Raw genomic sequence first — 21,336 nt, 5'->3', positions numbered from 1 at the left:
TCTAAAATAAACAAATGTGCTGTGCAGTTATATCAAAACGTCCATTCAGCTACATGCTCCACCATTAACAGAGTAGCTGTAAAGAGGAGTAATGCATAAAAACAACCTGCACACACAATTATCATGTGGCAGTAAAAGGCTTGAAAAGGTGCAGGACACAGACATCATTTCATAATTCATATCCGTATGTACATGCTGAAAGTAAAACACTGTCCGTCTGAACATTGTCAACAACATAATGTTCAAATGTGCCGAACATTGTGTTGTGAAAGCTTGTTTTTGTCTGCGTGTGTAGTACTATTTCAGCCTCTGTGCTGTGTGTGAGGTATTATTATGGAGCTCAGTAAAGGGGATGATGGGACATGGGGTGTGCGAGGTGAAGCGAGGAGTCTCTGAGGTGTTTGTCTAGAGTCTCGCCCTCTGTTGTGCGGGAGAAGGAGGCAGAGAAAAATAAAGGAGGCAACGGGAGGTTAGTTAATGATTGTTTTGATGCAGCTGATTAGGGTTGTGTGCTGTGGAGTCAAATTTAGCCGTACCAAAAGGTACACAATCAGAGCTTCATGCCAGCTCCTTAAACACGACACACTTACTGAGGTTAACGGCAATTCTGAATGTGATTTTTTTCACTGAAGTTAAATGCATTTGTTAATGATTCGGTTTGACAAGTGAGAAAATCAAGAACATATTATGTGAAAGAAACACCAGATTATAAACCCAATTCAACCCCTTTTTAAAGTAAGTCATCTATTGGTAGAAAACGTGTGGGTAATGGGAATTTGGGAGTATAGATGAGAAAATAGAAAACATGCTCATGTCTTTAGAGTTAACATGAATCTTTCGCCAGCAGCCAGCAGCCAACAGCTAAGCTTAGCATGAGGGAAAACAGAAAGAAACACATTCATGTTCATCTATTAATTAACATTTGTGTGTTTGTTTAATCAGGAAATAATCCGAAGTGTATTAATGTCAATTCACTAGTTTATGATTTGAGGATGTTTTGTGCCAGACTATTTCTTGGCTCTGAGAAGTTGCCAGATAACCAGCGGAGACTTGGTGAAGTCACTGGTCACAGAAAAATAAATATTCTGGCACATAAACATTTTGAATATTGCAGTGCTTACAGTTTGTTTTTTATAAAGATTTAAGTTGCCAATATGCATAATTTGTTACCTTTGAACAGAGCAAAGCTATTGGTTTCAAACTGGCTGCTATAGCTACATAAACAACGCAGACATAAAAGTGGTATTGATCTTATCATGTAACGTATGGAAATAATGCAAAAAGCTATTTTTTTACTTTCTCTTTAGCAAGACTTGTGCATTCTCCTTCATAGACTCTTGCCAGACCTGCATGTTGAGGTGTACTACAAAAACATACAACAGTGTTTGTGCAAATAAGCTCACACAAATAAGAATCTCAAGCAGCAGCAGACATCACGTTTCAAAGTAGATGTGTCATCCACAGCGTGTTTATGATGTAAAAAGACAGAGGCACGATGAGGGAAAATCTCATTAACCTCTCTCTGTTTTCTGGCGGATGCATTGATTGAACTCAGACAGTCGCCCGTTGGAAACAGGGCTGCTAAGAGCACTTCACAGTTATTTATCAGAACAGTGTGCAAAGCTGGTCAGACAGTATGATTCAACACTGCACAGTGGAGTGGATTGTAGATTGGTGTGGGTGATGGCCTAGCTGTGGTGTCGGATGTGATCAGAGCTGCAACTCCTTAAAAAGGTGGCTGTGAGACTAATGAAACCCTGTGAAAAGCCTGGAGCATTAACCCTATTGATTAAAACAGACGCACTGGTTGGGAATAAATGGACTACAAGAAAGAAACACTGAGGTTTATTCCTGTGACATCAAAGCCTGGAAAAGTGAAGTTGTGACGAAGGACATCACGCTCTCCTTTTTCAGGAACTGCTGCTTACGTCAAAGCTATTCCCCAGCGAGACACACTACTTAGTCCGAGACACAGACTGCCTCCCTTCAGTCAGCAGGTCCTTATCGGAGAGCAGTGGAAGCAACATCTGCTGATCTCTGGACAGGCACAACTTTAACACTCATAAACCTCCAGGGGGTCTGCCTCATCAGCTCTGCACAACCTCAGAGTCAACCATATTATGTGTCACTGGCAGATGCTTTATAATCTGACTAAAACTAAAACGAACAAACAAGCAGCATAGTTAATTGATCCCCATTATATACACTGCATGCCTTTGTTGGGATAGCAGTAGCTCAGTCTGTAGGTAATTAGAAAACTGGAGGGTTACTGGTTTGAGTCCCCAAAAAGAGTGTGTCTCCTGGGAACTGCAGAGGTGCCCTTTAGCAAGGAACCGGACCCCCACAGCCTTTCTCCATTGTGAACCGCTGTGAGGTTATATTAGCTGGCTGTTGGCAAACATCAACAGTAGCTTAAATCCCGCCGCTGGCAGCGAAGGTGTTGGTGTACTTTTACACTTAGCACAAATTAAGACTACGTCATTGGCACATGTTGAAGTGGAGAAAATAAAGCCTGTGGGATGTCTACAAAAAAAAAGTACTGTTTAATCCAAGTCCAGATGGACACTGTCAGACCCAAAATCATTCTAGTGTGGCATTAACGTGTCCCGAGAGGGTTGTTTGATATTAGAAAATTAGAAGCTCATAATTATCTTATTCACATTCATCTTCTGGGACACAAATATAACGATGAATAGCATGATTGTCTTTGTTTATTTGGTAAATAAAGCAAAGGCTCTTATACAGCATAAATCAAGTTAGTTATTGGTAACTAGCACATATATGATCAAAAGGTGAGGGGATCTCACACTATTGTACACAAAGGAATACATGTACAGTCTCCAGTGCAGTATCTGGCAAAATGAGGGTCAGGTTAGTTATGCTTTTGTTTTATATTCACATATTTGATGTAGTTGTTTAGGGGATGTTCATCCATGACGAACCTTTCTATGTCAGTTGTGCAAGCAAAGTGCCTCAATTTGGTTTTAATTCTATTTTGACAAACACTATTGTTAGCTTAGTAAATTTGCCTGACACCATTGAGAGAACTCTGAAATATCGTATCATTGGATACAACATTAGAAATAGTGAAAGGTGTTTTATTTCCTGTTCTGAAAACATATTAGGAGTGTGGTCAGCTCAGGAAAAACTAATTCGTATAGTACATTTTACTGAAAAAAACACTGAAAAAACTGTAGATGACCCAGAATTGAACCCTGGTGTATCCCACATGGATTAACACAGAAATACTTACAGTGACTGAACTGATCAGATTCACCTTCAGACAGTTAAAATGAAATGCAAATATAATTGATAATCACAAATAACTTCATTTTCAGTAAACGCACTGTGGAGCCGCACCATGACTATCATTCTCGGTTTTGCGGTGAGGCAAACAAAACAGTCCTACTGTGGGGCGTTGAGAAACACGAAACTCCTTCTTTGACCCCGGGCGAGGTGGCCTGTTGGCTTTTGAGGCCTTGAAATCACCAGGCTGACTGATCTGTAGTCGGCTACAGAGACAGGTTGGAGCAAGTCAAGGGAGGCTTTAGCTCATGGGAAAGTACTGTAACTCTAACTTTGATGAGTGGTGGTTATTGTATAATATTCATCATCTGTTTACAGTCTGTCCATTTTAATGTGATCATGTTTGTTTTGTCAGACTGCCATGTTTTCAAAGTGTTAATGAAAAGAATTGGCAGCCAGTGACTGATGTTTATATGATGTGTGCTTGTTTTATTGGATTTGGAATGGCTTATTATCAACGAGAATGGATAAAGTCTTATTTTCATTATCGTTTACCCAAACTTTACCAACACTGACACTGAAATGTAGTGCCTAAAATGGCTAAATATAAGAAAATAACATATTTTAGCTGACATCTCTTTCCCAGTGTGGTCAGGGCTTTAGTGTTGAGCACAAACGTTGATCGAGACATATGTTAATACAATGTTTTCATCATGACTGGGATGTCTTCAGGGCAAAACAATGAAAACAAGATCTCAAATAATCATACCTGCACAACATCCAGTGTTATTCAAATGTAATTGTTACAAAAAAAGTGTTTAACACACAATATCAAATAATAACCCAGAACTCTTACATAACATGCATTGACAATGTACTGTTTTTCTGGGAATGTGCACAATGTGAATCTTTGGTTACACTCTTGAAAAAGTTGGCAGGTGTGGAAGCCTCTCCCTGTGGCCTCTGAGGCACACCCATATCCTGCAGGGAATGCAGCTGAAAAAGGTAACAGTGACATTTCTCAGAGCAGAAAGGCCTGCAGCTTGAGAGAAACACAGAGCAAACAGGTCACTTGAGAAAAGATCAGAGACATGTGATTAATGGGCTCATGTCTGATAACGAGTAAGTCTCTTGAAAATGTGAGAAATGTCAGTGATTGTGAAAATGTGAGAAATGTCAGTGATTTTTATTTGACAGAAGGTATGGTGTTAGGTTCATTTGTAATGATTGTTTGTTCGTTTTTCCTCTTCATACAAACATTCTCTGTGCTTATCCCCCAATGAAACACGATACAGCAAAGAACTGGCAGTTCTGCTTTTCATTACATCTACTGTAACACTCGCCAGTGCAGAGGTACAGTGACTCACTTGCCACAGAGTTGAACTGGTATCTGTCAATTTCATGCACATGCCCTTCTCCCTTTTCTACAGATACGTAAGGCATGTTGGCCACACATGAAATCTTTGAGGTGGAGTTCCTCTCTGTGCTTGAGGTAGCATGACTCACTCGGCATAACCACCTGGGTCAAATGAATAATGCGACCTTTGAGAATAGTGGAAAACACATTGATGCATCTAAATCACTCTCCTTCCCATTGTTGTTGCGAGTCACTTTTTGGAGTAACTGACACTAGTATGAAGTGTTTTTGTTGTACTATCATCACCATTGAAGTTTTACAGCAACAACTGACTGCATCGTCATATGACCTAAACAAGTTTGACTGTTGCTTTTGGGCTCTGTGTGCTTCTTTCCCAGCACATATACACGGCAGGCTTACAAGAAACCACACCCAGGCCTCACGCTCCAGGAGCAGGCCAGCAAGCATCGACAGCTGTAGCACGCTCCAGATAAGATCAGGCTTAGCTCACAATCAGCATGCACTCTCCTGACCTAAAGCTAAAAAGAAATGTCTGAATGAAATGTGAGCAGGATAGAGGTTTTGCTTTCCCTCTGAAAGCTAGATGGTGGGTTGTTTTGGCACCACAGCAGTATTTTGCCACTCAGACCAGTGTTTGAACTGTGCATGCCATGTACCTCATCTAATCTCCCTGGATGTTTACCTTTTTCCCCTACTGCTAGCTAGCAAGCTTATCTCTCTCATCGACGCAGCCTCATAATATGGCACTGCACTCAGATATATCTACTTCTGCTTTCTGTGGTCAGGGGGTATTTAGTGGGACAGTAAATCTCCTAAAAGTGAAATGGTGCCTTTTTACTGCCTTTATTAAATTTTAGGTAGAGTGTGTTTTAAGAGCAGATAATACTTGGTGGAGCAAAGTTGGCTTTATAATACATGAACACTTAGAGCTTTGTAGGATGTTTTTTAGTTTGAGAAATACAATTGTTTTGTTTAAACCATAGACTGTAGGTTTAAACGTATCATTCATTAATTATTGGCTACATTTTTTGCATCTTTGGGAATGCCATCATTTCCTTTTGCAATGCAGTCCTTGAGAGATACAGTGAGTTTAGAGTATAATTCAAACTCACAATGTTTTCAATATACAGCAGGTAAGTGTAAGAGTAATACACAGCTTCTCAAGCCAACAGTTAAGAGCAAATAGGACATTATTCAAAATAATACAAACCACTTGTCGGTGGAATTGACGTACAAACAAAACATGTATTATAACACCGACTATTACATATCCTGAAGAGATGCACAGTCTGTGGAACAAGAGCCGACCAGTTTTCAAATTAACAATAATTTACAGGTGATATTGCTGTAACGATTTTTGAAATATTGTGAGTCCTGCTTTTTTACATCCATGTTAACTAGTTAGCCCAATTCACTCCCTTATTTTGTTCTTTGTGCATTATTCCTACCAACTGCTGTTCAGCATATTAGAGTCAAGCTGCTGGCAGGACTGTGTATTGCAGTGCCAGAGAGCTCATGTCCACATGCATGCCAAACAAAATGTTAAAAATATAACTCCAGAGCGTCGTTAGTAGTTTCAATACCACAACGTAAAATTACTCCATTACGAAAAAAGTCACTGTAAAAGTATAGAAATGTTATCATATTGTTTTATTATTTATAATACAAACTTTGACTTTAGCTGATTAACCGTTTGTCCTCATTATCTCAGCTGCTGTTAAAATAGTTGCTTGAACCCAAACATCACTCCACTTAACTAAAACAAACCCTTCGTTATCTTGCAAGGATTTAAATCAGACAGTTCAACATCTGTACATGTCCTAACCTTCCCTCTGACTTGTTACTTTAATGAGTTGGTGTCAAAACTTGCCTTCTGTACAGAGACACTGACACCACTGTCATGCTTCACTGACATCACCCCTTGTCCACTGTGTCACTAACTGGGATGTGTTGTATAACAACATTGTGAAACATGGTCCTTTTTGTCAGTGTGCATGCATAAGAGGACACACAGGAGGTGGGACCTAAGCTCTACCAGCACCTTTCCTATCTATGACAGGCACCCCTCTAAATCACCCATGCCTCCTGTGTTCAATAAACACAGCCAGAGAGAGAGATTACTAGAGCATGAATGGCTGCACAGAACTGGTTTTAAAAGTTAGATAATGTGCTGAGTAAGCAGGTATGCAATGTGTGTTACCAGCAGGATGTATCTGATTTACAAATAGTATGTCCAAATTAGAATATGAAAGCACGCCATGAACACTAAAAAACAACAATTTTATTGTTTGAAAACCTGCACTGTGTAACAGATCCAACATCTCTAACTCTGATACCTTTTCTGATAACATGGTTGGTGCTGATATTCATGGTTTCCAGATAATTATTTACTGGATTATAATTTTCCTCAAGTGCCACCATGAGGTTGACATTTTTGTCATTTAGTAAAATATCTGGACAATCGCTGGACAGATGGCAACAACATTTGGTTTGCAAAATGTTAGTGTCCCCCTCCGGATGATTTGCACATAACTTCTTCTTACAATTACTTTAATCTGTTTTCATTATGGGCAAAGATTCTGCACGTGTTCAGTTAGATGAATTTGACCTATCTTTGTGTGTCGCCCCCCGGTATGACAACAGCTAACACCTCTGCCTACGATGACGCATTGAACGAACACGTTTGTTTCAAGCATACACCGGCCTCAACCCTCCGGTATTATGTCACATGGCTTTGTGTTCATAGCTGCTTTCCATCTCCCTCGTCATTGCTAAAAAACAAAAGCTGTTTCTGGGGTTCTTTGACTTTCAGGACCACCCAGTCCCCCACGTCATTTGTGGCTCAGAAAAGTAGCTTATTATGACTTACTTATAATTTTAGATACACAAACTACAGAAGACTGAAACAGACCGACTTTCTGGGCAGAGACACTGTTGACACTTAAACACACATACAGATTGTAACAGGTCTGTATTGACAGGATAACCTGCTCAATGTTACATGTACTGTGGTAGAAGTAGCGACAACTGTGTATCTGACGGAATAAGCTCACATGGACACAAGTTAAGTGCTGCTGCTGTAGAGGGATGTGAGGTGATGGGCTCTGTCCGCATGCCTGGAGGAAACAGATCTGTAGCAAAGTGGTGTGTGTGTGTGTGTGTGTGTGTGTGTGTGTGTGTGTGTGTGTGTGTGTGTGTGTGTGTGTGTGTGTGTGTGTGTGTGTGTGTGTGTGTGTGTGTGTGTGTGTGTGTGTGTGTGTGTGTGTGTGTGTGTGTGTGTGTGTGTGTGTGTGTGTGTGTGTGTGTGTGTGTGTGTGTGTGTGTGTGTGTGTGTGTGAAGATGTGACGTCCGTAGGGACGTGGAGTGTGAGTCATCTCGCTGAGACGTCATCGGTCGTCTGCAGCACACACACAGAAACACAGAAAGACACATGCACACACAATAGACGTCCAAAATATTCCTCTCAAAGTTAATTACTGACGTCCTCACCGTAAAATCAGATGTGTAGTGATTAAACTGAAGGGATTAAGTCGATCTCATTATAAATGAAACAAGCCGAGTTGTTTGATGGCATTGATGGGATTACTGCGGTAATGTTTTATATTGTCACTCCAGATGGTGAAGGACAATACAAGTGAGCTCATGTGTAGCAAAATACTGAATTATCTGTGCAAGAAAACAAATCAGTTTGTCAATATAGTAAATGTCTGCTTGTGTTCGTTTCTAAGCTCTCTGTGATGAGAGTGACCTATGCCATCGCCACAGGCTCTGGTCAAGTAACTCAAGCCCTTCCTCCTAAGAGATGTGGCTCTTCTACATGATTGATGCTCCAGGTCTTATAGATCTACACAGCCATCTGTGAGAGACTGAAGAATCGTGCTAATGGCCCCGGCTACATTTGCTCTCCGCAGACAACCTGACTAATAAGTCAGGAGTTCAGTGTGCTGCTATTGATTCACAGGATGCACAAGGAGGTTGAGCTGTCTGCTGCTGCTGAAAGGAAGCAGGATTTGTATTGGTTAGATAACAGACACACACTCATCGGGGCAGTCATATTTTTCTCGTGGAAAGTGGCAGGAGGGCGACAGTTAATTATAATGATGATGTTCTTGTGCATACACTACAAAACTTCAGAAAAGTCAACAAGTACAGATAATATATGAGCTAGTAAATGTATTTTCAGATATGTTGAGTATTAAGGTCTTGTAGTTGTTCAGGTGCACATGCTGATTAAAAGTTACATGTCATTATATCATCAGTCAGAGTAGCGCGATAAATGCTGTCCGTTTGTTGGGCGCTCATTTTGCAAAACGAGATTTGCGACATTGTGACATTTTCTCGGTGGGAATTATCTGGCTTTGGCACATGCATGCGTGACAGCTCGGACTTAAAAAGGAAATTAGTTTCTGATCAATATCTCTTTATGACATTTATTCCACAGCCTGAATGTCACACATAAAGCAATGAGCAGCCTGTGATCACAAACGTAAATGTTCACAACTCTGTAAGGCAAACAGCAACCTTGTTGAATGATAATGAAGACTCAACCCATATTTTATTTCCAAATCACACTTTTGAGGAAAAAATAAATCTTTGATCTAAATAAAAATTAAATTGCTCGTCGTAACAGAAAGCATAAAAATACCCTTGCAACATTGGGGGATTCATATGTCCACCGAAGTAGGGGGACCTTCATGTGAAGTATAACCGTAATGGAAGAGGAGGACTTTCATCTTTCAAAGAGCAGGATTTTTGGCTCGTCACTTAGAAAGCTTTGAAGTTCACAAGTGTAATCCAAGACTGCCAACAATTCGGTTTGTATAATCAGTGGACATAATGTCTTTGCAAAGAAAGAACCGAGCTGTCATTGCCGTTAACTACAGCTTCACCTTTACATCGATGAGAATAAGCTCAAACTAAACCTCCCTCCCCGGGGCTGCATGAGAATTTGCCACTTGACCTCACTGTGCACACCTCAGAGACGTCTGCTTGTTTCGTATTGATTGATTATGGATTAAGAGTCAATCCTGGGATATTCTAGATAACGACCTTAGGTGATGTATACAGATTGCTCTCATCCACCCTGATGCAGACCAACAGCTTTTACTTTTTTTTGAGGAATTGTTCAGATGCTGCCACACACCAGAGAGCAAACCTGAGAGAGGTTTCACATCATTGCATAAGGCATAATCTGAAACTCTCCCCGCTCACCTGTGAGTCAGAGGAAAGATTTTGTTTAAAAGCTTCACTCATTCACTGTGGAGAGGTGGAGCTCACAGCTGATATCAGTCTAATGAAATGTATGAATTAGCTCTTAGATTTGGATAAACATATTCATCATTCATCACACTTTGTATGGAACAGCAGAGGGATGACGTTGACAAATGTTTGTTGAGGAAAGTCAGGCATTTAATAAACTAGAGACACTGATTTTTTTTGTTGATGGAGTTGATGGATACCAAACATGGGCTAACATTTGAGTTAGCCAATCAAACATGTGCAAGATGTCTGTACCGTGAACAGTTTTATGAAAGATGACATTTTAGCTGTTTTAATAACTTTTTAGAGTTATTGTTAGATTTTTTCATTCTTAAGTGCTGCCACAGATTACATTTTGTTATGGATTTTTTGTCAAAGCACTTTAAGATATTCATTGCTACCGGGATGTTAAGAGCATTCCATGGAATATAACAAAAAGTGTATCTCGAGCCAGTTTCTCAAACTTACCTACCCCACCTTTAAGTGCTGCCCACTATTAAAGTGTTCTACACGAGTGTTCTGCATGTTTTTCGTCACCATAGGGACACACCCCATCGAAAAATAGTAGTGCTGCCATGAAAGCACATTTTTTGCAGGGTTTGCTTAATCTTCAGTCATTACTTACTGCTACTGTAACAAATGATATAGGTTTATTATTGATAGATAATTTTTAATCTGTGAAAAGTGAAACCACTCCATTATCAAAATGATTATTAAACGACAATCAAACTGGTATTTGAAAACAGAAACTCCCTGTGGAGTTTTAACCACAGTTAATTCTATATTGAGCAGTGATTTCATGATCACAGGGTTTCACACTCTTTTTCTAAACTGTCCTGACAGTAACACCAAACTTGGCAATGAGGCAAAAATAAAAATCAGAAGAAAATAAAACAAATATATATTAAACATGATAGTAAACAATGTAGTTTTTTTTTTTTAATTGAAAAGTCAATGTTACAAATGTTTTATAAGCTATAATGCTCCGCTCAAAGATACCCACAGAGAAACGGAAACAGACAATTTAAACTGTGAATGTACCTTTTAATGGTGTTTTCACATGTCTCTGTTTTCACGCCTTCATGTTTAAGATTGTCGAAACCCTTTCTACTGCAGGTAACTACTGCTTGTTTCCCTACTTAAAGCTGGTTTAATGAAGTTGTGTAACCAGAGTCTCTCTGAAATGGCCTGGCAACTGCACATCCCTGCTATTAAACAGCCACTACATACCCTGCAGGTAGTCCAGGGCTGAGATTGGATTCATTTGAACAGGCTAAGGAAATCTGCTGTAGATTATATGAGGACTTTTGAGGAGCTCAGCAGTCAGGATGTAGCAAGTAGCTGCCCTTGATCCCTGCGAGCACAGTTTCACTGGCACATTGCTGGAGGAGGAAATAAAAACAGAAAGGAGAGGAAAGCACATGCCGAGGAAGCAGCTGAAAGGCTTTACACTGTTAGTTTCTAGATCTGCGGCTGTACCAGGAGCCTGTTTTGCTGCAAATTAACTAGAATGGCAGCAAGCGAGGAAAAAACAGCTGTGACGTCTCACCATGCCTGGATTAAAGCTAAGCTCCTTTGCTCGACTGTATTGGTGCCGTGTGTCCATCCGAGAGTCAAAACAGACACAACACTTAACGTCAGCAGCAGACCTGTTTCTGCCTCAACAACCTCATAAATCCTCTTGGATTTGGTATAATCATACAAGCTGCACACCACATTTATCACGGTATATTAGTGTACTATCTGAGGTAGTAACCATAGGAACCAGTTTGAGGTACATCGCTGGCCTTTTCATCATTTGAAAAGGAGAGCATGACGTCAAAGTGACCGCTGTTTTCCCTCCGTGGGAGTTTTTCCTTTCATTCTGGGCGTCGAAGGGCATGCTCGACAGATAACAGGGTGAGTCAGAGACACTATCATACACGTTAATGAGGAAGTTTGCTAAGCCACAACACATGTATCAAATCAATCTTTTATGAATGCATATCTTCCCATGACACAGGCGGGAAAAGCGTGTCGTCCTTATCACCGCATTCATACAAACACAAGAAGAGTGGAAGCACGAACATCAGACAATAAAGCTCTGTTGGTCGGGAAACAGTGATTGTCTTCCCCATTTTGTAGATTAGATATTTGTTTCATTTCTGTTGTGAAGTTTGTTATTGTTGTAGAAGGTCAAAAGGAAATCTGTAAGAAGATACCCAGGAACTTGTCATTCTAACTAATACTATCAGTGATTATAGAATGTGATATTATGTGTTATATTATTAAGGTCACAATCAAATAACAAGTTTCTTCAATATTTGTAATTTCTCAACAGTCACTTTGGTTGGCATGGTTTCCTTGGTGACCTGCAGTAAACATGACATGAATGTGGGCTGATAAAGTCTGTATGCATGATTCTTTTCAGCCACCTGAACCTGTTTCTGTCTCACAGAGCCGTCTGATCTGCTGCCTCAGCAAATGTCTCATACTTTAAAGTCAGCTCAGCCCTCTTCAGCCCTCAGGCTCCATCTTCCTGCTGAAGGCTCAGAGCCTTAAAAAAACCTCCTTTTCAATGACGTTTCTTCTGGTTTGGGTCAGGAGGCCGCTCTCAGGGTCATTCCTCTGCAAAGAAACGAACGCTTGAGTTTAAATGAAAACAAGCAGCAGTCTGACAGCAACGAGATAATGTTGTTGGCAATTGGTCAAAAGACACATGGTACAAGATATGGGCACGATGAAACATCAAAACAATGGGAGTTATTTATATTTAATATATAATCTTTTTAAAGTCAAAGTAATGGCTTAAAATTACAATAAACAAACAATTGCTCCAGTTTCATATAGCTCTGAAAATAAGATCCACAGTTTACTACACAGGAAGTGATTGTAGGTGTTTCCACAACATCACAGTGGTTCAACTCATTAGTCAGTGGTAAAGCTTTAACGAGAATTTGAGTCTGGTATATTAGTCTTTATCAGCTCCTAAAATAAGTTGAAAAGAATAAATCAAGAAAAGGTTTTTATTAAAAATAGGAAAACAAACAATATGCCATCCGTATATGTTTGTGTGATGACTCTGCAGCTCAGTGTAGGGATGTGGACCGGGGTTAAAGTTGCAGTTTCAGATTTCACAGTGATCTTGCGGCAGGATCTTACCCCACTGACCAACTTCTGCTTCCTGTTTGCACTAATCAGGCCCCGGGGGCTCATTGGCTGAGCTTAGCACAGCAGCACACTGCTTTGGTGCTAATCACCGGTGACCCACATGACACCGTAAACCTTATAGATCTGTCAGCGCACTGCTGAGTCACATTACACTCCACAGCTCGCCAGGCATGCACGTTCTGTTTAATGCTCATCATGGAAGCTCCACTCTTATTGATTTGCATTTTTCCCCAGCGTTTTAGCCATGCATCCTTACTCTTTGTCCTGTACGGTTATTCTGCTTACTGAGTGTTTGCTGCTGCAAAGGTCACCTGTTGAATCCTGCATGTGAAGAATCGTTTTTTTGTCAGGCAATGAGAAGTCAATATTAGTGAACTGTGTTTCTTTTGTAGGATAACATCATTCGGGATTCATGATGTTTTGATATGGCACAATTAGTTTGTAGAGTTTCGACCATAACAGCTGCGCCTGCATCCATTAATAAGGAATGACTCATCACTTCTCATCTAATGTGTCCTTATCTGAGTCATTAGAAGCAAAGTGGGTGTGTTTTTTCTGCATGAAGAAATGATGATGAATGAGTAAGGGCTTTTGCTGCTATTTACGAACCAAACACTGTCACAATGTCAGACAGAGATTAGGAAATAGTGTATGGGACAACACGTTTGAACTGAAATATTACAGAGCCACGTCTCTTATTTCACTCCATCTGCTTTGATGAAGAAGTCAAGCTCAGTATTAACTTGTTTCAAGCTAATACTTGCATGCTCAGACCTTAAGTGTGTGTTGTTTAGTAACTTAAAAACAAAAGTGGGTTCAGAGGTGAATTCAGAGAATCCGTTCTGGATCACTGCCAGTAGGACGCAGTGTGTGTTGTTGTTATATGCCACACAAAGTTATATAACACACAGCTTTCAGAATATTGTGTTATGTTTGCAGATAAATGTAGAGAAAAGTATGTAAGGACGACAAATACCCACAGCACGTCCATCTCATGTACAGACAGTGGAACATTCGGTGATGGTGTCATATTCTTAGTTCGCCAGCAAAACACATGAAAGTATGTGGAGGATCTGTCTCGGCTAATCAGATGTACAGTACAGTATGAGGCCTGTCTAAAAAGACCAAAATAACCTGGCCATGTGCTATATGTTCTACATAAACAAATCAACTGTCCTCTTCCATTGAACTTCCTCGTCTATGACCCTCAGTAAACATGCAGAGGTATGCCAAAACAAGTCAGCAGGTCTAAAAGCTGCTGTCAAAAATAGTTCAGATCGTTTTTTTAAAGACCTGCATCTACTTATTCAGATCAAGGCCCTGAGTGATAACGTCTCTGAAGGCTACTTCCTCCAGTCCTGAATGCAGGGACAAGGCTCAGGTTTCTGATGCTCGGCTCAGCTGCAGGGTTCACACTCCTGTGACAGAGGACGAGGTCCCTGGAGAGAAGAGGTGAAAGGGTAATCTGATCCCACCTGCTGACACAGACTCGCAGTAACTGGGGATACAACTAATTCTGTTAGACGGATGTAAATTGTTTCATTGACAAAACCGGTTTAAATAATTCATGCCCTGACACAACTCCCAGTGCTATCACTGTGTGGAAAAAAGGTCACTGGATGGGATGAGTTCATTAAACTGATATGTTACCTTTTTTGAAGTGTATCCTGTGCCTTTCTTTTTAGGGAATGTTATGTTTTATCAAACCGAACAAACAACAACAATTAATGTGTTTGTATGTTTTATGTTTGTTAGTTTGACAGATGCATTATTTTGTGAGGGAAAATAAGTTTTATTTGATACAATAAGTAATGTAGGCCAATTCAAAATCAGTTTTCATTGCATTAATTTCCTCTCTCTCTCTTGCTCTCTCGCGCTCTCTCTCTCTCACACACACACACACACACACACACACACACACACACACACACACACACACACACACACACACACACACACACACACACACACACACACACACACACACACACACACACACACACACACACACACACACACACACACACACACACCTTTGGAACCAGAGCCTCCACAGAGTAACTGATAATGGACCATTGTGTGCCATGTGGTCACAGGAGCTGGATGATTGAAAACCAAATTACCTTTCCTTCTGAGTGACTCTTGAGTGAGCCGAAGGTGTCGGCGGCTCACAGGTTCATACCGGTATCAAATCCTTGTCTGCTTTCCGTGAGCCTGAGTCACTCAGTCTTTTAAAGGCGTTGATATGTAAGCTGTTGGATATAGTGAAATGTTATTGGTACAGAAAGCAGTTGAAAGAACTCAACACTATGTATTTTCACTTTGTACGTATGTCATATCTTATATAGACACCTTTGATTATAACTTTTTTATAAATAAAAATGTAATTCATTTTGTCTGCATTTACATGATTGCATGTTTTTGTTGAAATACCTTTTAATGCAAGGCTGTGAAACAAAACCTCAAATATTTAGGGCTTATCCTTAAGAGTGAGTTTAAACTTTAGATTCAATTGAAAATCTTCTGATGACATTTTCAGTGGAATTTTTCTCCTTGAGGTTTTTATTAGTTTTTAATTAATTAACACCATTAAAAAAAGGTGCTGTACATCCCATATGCAGGATGTTGGCCAGCTAGCCTGATTTTCTTGAAGCTGATATCACATGAAAACAGATTGAATTCTTCATTGATTTAAGAGATCAGAGTGTTTTCTGGGGTATCTTGGCTCTTTTTACTCTTTGCCTATGATGATATTGATTATGTGGTCATTTTATCTTTGTTTATGTGCAGGGAGCCTGATATTCCAGCATGGGCTCCTTTACTCTACCAGCTCCAGCTGCTGGACTTCAGAGAGAAACTGGACCCGTTAACATTGCCCGTCGCCGACCGCATCCGCATCGGCAACCAGAAACGAGAGCGAGGAAACTTTCATTTCCAGAGGGAGGAATACAGCATGGCTGCCAGAGCCTACAGTATGGCTCTGGATGTGCTAACCACGCGCAGCAGAGGTAACCCAGCAGCAAAACCTGAATGTATTCATAGAAAACATTTCAATACTGTCGCCTGCACCATAAATATGTAGTATTCTACTGTGAGCCTTATCTTCACGGGAGAAGATTAAAATGGAAATAGAAAACAGACAAAGAGGACACACATACATTTCTAAACATAAAAACACAGTAGTTCATAGAGACCTCAAACACTTCCACATTAATCTGAGTCCAGAGCAGAGTTACGTAACATAATACTCTCCTCCAGTCTGCCATCACACTAATCAGACTATCACCTTGCAGAGCCACATCTATCTGAGTCCAGTGCCATGATACATGTTTTGGTTTAATTTGTTTGAATAATCAAAGCTAATCAACTTTCATATTATTTCCACCTCCTTAATCCCGCTAATCATTGACGAGGCAGGGTTGCCCCGAGAGGGAAATGTGAATGAACAATGAAGAGAAAAACATGGACTGCTTCATAATGCATCAATGATGGTGGAGCAGAGAGTGAACTCAGTGAACAGAGGAGTTTATCAGGGCATCGAGATTAGGGAATTAGTGGATGAGAAGATCACCAAAAAATAATAATATTGAAGCAGAGACAAACAACTTAGGCTGACTCTTTTTTGGGTCATCTTTCACCTATCCGACTTATCATTTACAAATATAATTCACGATGCGTGGAGCTTATAAATCACTCTAATTGATTAACCAGTAATCAACTAATCATGCACTCACATGGACATTAGACGTGATCAAACTCCATTTTCTGCTCATATTTTTAACAGGGGTTTTTACAGGTAATTGTCTTGATGAAGTATAGGGTTGCAAAATTCTGGGAATTTTCAAAGATGGAAACATTCCATGGGAATTAACGGGAATTTATGGGAATAAACAGGACATTTTCAAAATTGAAGGTTGGCTCTTCATAGGGAACTTAAATATAGTTGGGGAAAGTATATTTGAGCATAATCTTGACTAAAACAAACAGATGCCATTCAACTACACTTGAATATCCATGCCATAGCACACTGCTTACTGCATGGCTATTGAGACCACACCCCCTACAGGCACCGTGCATTCCTCCATCACATGCACAGATGAGTAATATTTAACTCAACATTCCTGTTTTTGTTCTTCAATGAAACAAATAATTGTTCAATAAAATAATTCAAACTTGTTCTGTTCTACTTAAAAAATCTGTTGAAATCTCATGTTTTTTGTTTAATTTTGCATCGAATATTTCCAAAATCCCCCAGCTTAACTTCCCATGGAAACTTTCCGGAAATGTTCCTCACCTTTGCAACCCTAATGAAGTATATAAACCAATGTTAGTATTTAGCATTAGCATTTTAACCAAACCACCAAAAAAGAAAAGAAAGAAAACAGGAAAGAAATGTTGTTAAGATGTGCCGAAGTACATTAATATTAGTTTGGTTTTGAATGGTAAGAAATGTCTTGCCCAATATTTAGGCTTTCAACACATTTCAATCCGAAAAGTTATTAGCAATTCAAACTCTGCAAGATGACATCTTTGATATTTGTGCTTAATTGTTTAATCAAAGTTTTGAATAGCTAATCAAAAAGAGAAGATACAGATCCAGAAAGAGATTTATAGATATGGAGCCTAAAGCTGAAACAATTAACATTATTAATTGAAAGATTGAGGTGTCATTCCAAGTGCCAACCCAAATATAATGATCACATGACTTTGCAGTCCCCCTCCACTCAACAATAGTGAGCTTCAATTCATTGTTCGGGCCAGAAACACAACTTCAAATTCCTGCTGATGTTGCTCTGTAACTAGGAAACTAAATGATAAATATCGTAAAGTGATATTGTGTTAATGTCGCTGCCTCCCAGTTGTCAAAATCAGTTCAAAGGTCTTCAAAGAATCAAACTTGGAACCACGTCCTCAACAAAATTGATCAAATTCCACTGTCAATTTGAGATATTGAGTGTGATTAAAAAGACTTGCATTCACCCAAATGTGGGCCCAGAGCTGCTGACATTTGCCTCACTTCATTCTCCGGGCCAAGTATGAAAATTCCTTTGCACTAACAAGGGCTCATTATTCGGGTCACTTCTGCATTGTGCTGGACACGTTTGGGTCTAATGATGAATCCAGGCAGTGGTTACAGCAGGGACCGAGATACAATATCAAGCTGAATAAAGAAACAGAACATCTCCTCATAATGACGCCCCGTGGGAGATTCTCTTTGAGATATATCTTATATTCTGAAAGATGTCAGTATAAGTCCTCTTCGAGGTTGGATAACTCATCTCTGTCAAAGTGTTGTTGTGTCAAGAGAGCACATGTCAGAGGTTGTGTGTCCGTCTCTACAGATGGTGGCAACGGTGGCGTGAAGACGGAGGAGGAGGAGGTGCGGGACTACCGGGTGAAGTGTTTGAACAACTTGGCCACCGTTCAGATCAAACTGGAGCAGTACCAGGAGGCGCTGAGCAGCAGCCGGGAAGTCCTGACCATGGAGCCAAACAACGTCAAGTCCCTGTTCAGAGCGGGAAAGGTGCGGGCCCACGGGATGAGATATAATAATTATTGAGGAAGAACTAGCTGCTACATTATTGCTATCTGTTATCTGCCTGTTGATGTGTCTGTGTCTACAAACACTGCTCACACTGTTCATTTTTCTTTTTCAGCTTTTGTCAGACATGGGTGAATACAAAGAGGCGATGGAGGTGCTAAAAAGGGCATTGAAACTGGAGCCAACCACCAAGGTGAGATTGTGTGGGTGAACTGGCCCGTTCAGCTTTCTTACAATTCTGCCTGTCCTTCCCTCACACACAGGGGCAAAAGTCAAATCCACCAATCAATACAAACAAATTGCTGTCGCCAAATGTGTGCATTAAAGGTACCCTATTATACTGTTTTTCATCAATATTTTATAGGTCTCAGATATACAAAACATGTCTCTGAAGTGTTTGGCCTCGAAATACCAAACAGATCATGCATTGTAGCATCCCATAATCCCTCCTTATTCAAGCCTGTTTCAAAAGTGCTGATTCTCTGTCTGTTACTTTAGATGAAAATAAGGAGCCACTCCCCACGGCCCTCTGAGAGAGATTTGGTTAAAAAGAACACAATGGTGCTCTAGGAGGAGATTCAGGTGATAAGGTGGGCGGGTGTTACCTTGGTTGGTTATTGGCTAATGGTTACACAAGCCAAAACATCTTTATGACATCATAAAGTGGCCAAAATTTGATCTGCTCATTTTCAGACATGTTTTCATATAAATGGATCAAAAAGAGAGAGAATCTTTTTTTCTGAATGTCTTTACACAGAGGGGACACGTGTTGATGTAGAAAATACATGAAAGCGTGGATTTTGTATAATAGGTGACCTTTAATGCTAAAACATCCAATTCCTAAATGTTTTGACTCTTAAGACTCTTAATCTTCGACAAAGGAGTTACACAGGAGGGATGATGATACATGAATATAGTTGATCACCTCTTTAAGTTCGAACCATTTCACAAAGTCACTGCATTCACACGTTAGCCTGGAGAAAAAAAGAGATGCCTTGGATCCCGGTGAACCACTTCAGTTGAAGGCCTGCCCTGTTCTGTCTTGTTTGTGTGGTTTGTCTATCTGGCAAACTGCACATCAGTCAGTCTACAGATGTGACCACAATGTTTAGATCCGTCCAGAAAACCTAAAAATAACACATGCATGAGGTAAATATTGTTTAATGCCCTGTGCCCCCCCCAAAAATAGAAGTGGAGTAGGAAGAGTCTTGCTTGCAGGTATACAGTATCGACACTGTGATTAGGATAGCTTCTCTGATGGACAGTTTTTCACAGCAAAACAATCTCAGTTTATGAACATTATTTTTGTTCACTGCAGACTGGTCTTTCTTATTTGGAAAGGTGTAATTAAAGTGTGAGGAGTCCATTTCCATCAGCTGTTTACGACATGGTTTGCCAATGTTACAGTGACCTGATCCATAGGGCACACTGCCATCAGAGAAATGTCTGGTCTTGTCTAGACCAAACAAAAATATCTGCTGCTTTGGTAATTACACCCTCTTGATGCTGGATGAAATACTTATTTAGCTGCTCTGTGAGAAAGGTATTGTACTGCAGTGTGTTACGTGATAACAAAAATACATAGCAAATGTAGTTATATACTGTAAACAAGAATACATGTGTTGTTTCTTAATATTATATTAGATGGTATGACAAATTACAAACTAGGCTAATGAAAGTATTAAGAAAATATGCTGTTAAGTAATACTGCCTGACCGCATAGGGAAAAATACATTCAAATGTAAAGGGAAAACAAATAATGATGGGATTTGTTGTCTACTTTCTAAGGCTTTGTGTTTCAGACCTCTGCTCTCACCTGCTGGACATTTTCAAAATTACAACTTCACATTTATCTTTAGCTAAAATGTCTTATTTCCAACATTAGATCTACTGTACAAATAGCAGCTTTTTCGCAGAATGTTAAGACATTTTCTTTCTTCTTCAGGCGATCCATGCAGAGTTATCTAAACTGGTCAGAAGGCAGTCAGGAGGCAAGGATACTCAGGGATGGATATCTAAACCAGCAGCAATGCTTGGAGATAACATCATACCTTTCCTGATTCCTTCTAAGAAGAAGCCATCTGTGAGTTACAACACAAATATTTCCTCAGTTTCATTCTGATTATAAAAACTCCCTGGATTTTGACTGACCTTGTTGTTGTGTTTCAGGGAATTTCCTGGAAGTTTATACTCGGAGGTCTGGTTGTGGCCTTGGGCAGCTTAGTGACATCGTTGATTCTGACTGCAAGAAACTGACATCCTGCACACTTTGCACATGACGATGATGATGAAGAGGAGGATATTCAGTCCTCTTTCCTTTCAATTCATCTGAAAAAAGTGTATGCAGTGATGACACGAAGAAGGTTTGCAACCCAAGTATTTATAGTAGGAAAATGTTTCACTAACAAATTGTACAGTACATATGAAATGAAATATAGTTAAGCATTGAGAATATACCAGCAGAGATTTCTGCTTATATGAAATACAGAAGCTTTAAACAAGTAGCTTTTCAGTTGTTTCTGCTTTTATTTGGAAAAGGTAGTACATTTCTGTATGATTGAAGGCGTTGAAACTGCAATAATCTTGCTTACACTAATGCTTAATAAAATATTACGAATAATCAACTTTGTCTTCTTCTCTTGTGTAGGAGCCATTTTATGAGTGTTGTTGGTGTCTCAGTTTATTTAAGTTATATGTATAGTGCAATATTATTTTTGAACACTTGGTGGTAGGGTTTAGCTGCACCGGGTGTATAAAAGG

General features: G+C 39.8%; 1 protein-coding gene across 1 annotated transcript; it reads left to right on the top strand.

The window, feature by feature from the left end:
- Positions 1-15,816: 15,816 nt before the first annotated feature.
- Positions 15,817-21,200, top strand: LOC307041295 (peptidyl-prolyl cis-trans isomerase FKBP8-like; the record flags this gene model as incomplete). The annotated part of the gene is made up of 5 exons (XM_079684608.1): positions 15,817-16,042; positions 18,377-18,558; positions 18,692-18,769; positions 20,522-20,659; positions 20,746-21,200. The coding sequence occupies 5 exons, from the start codon at positions 15,817-15,819 to the stop codon at positions 20,830-20,832; spliced, it is 711 nt and encodes a 236-aa protein (XP_079540734.1). The 3' UTR covers positions 20,833-21,200.
- Positions 21,201-21,336: the final 136 nt, after the last annotated feature.

Source organism: Notothenia rossii (assembly GCF_949606895.1).
Source record: "Notothenia rossii genome assembly, chromosome: 5".
NCBI classification, from domain to species: Eukaryota; Metazoa; Chordata; class Actinopteri; order Perciformes; family Nototheniidae; genus Notothenia; species Notothenia rossii.
This window is presented reverse-complemented; position numbering and strand designations above follow the sequence as displayed.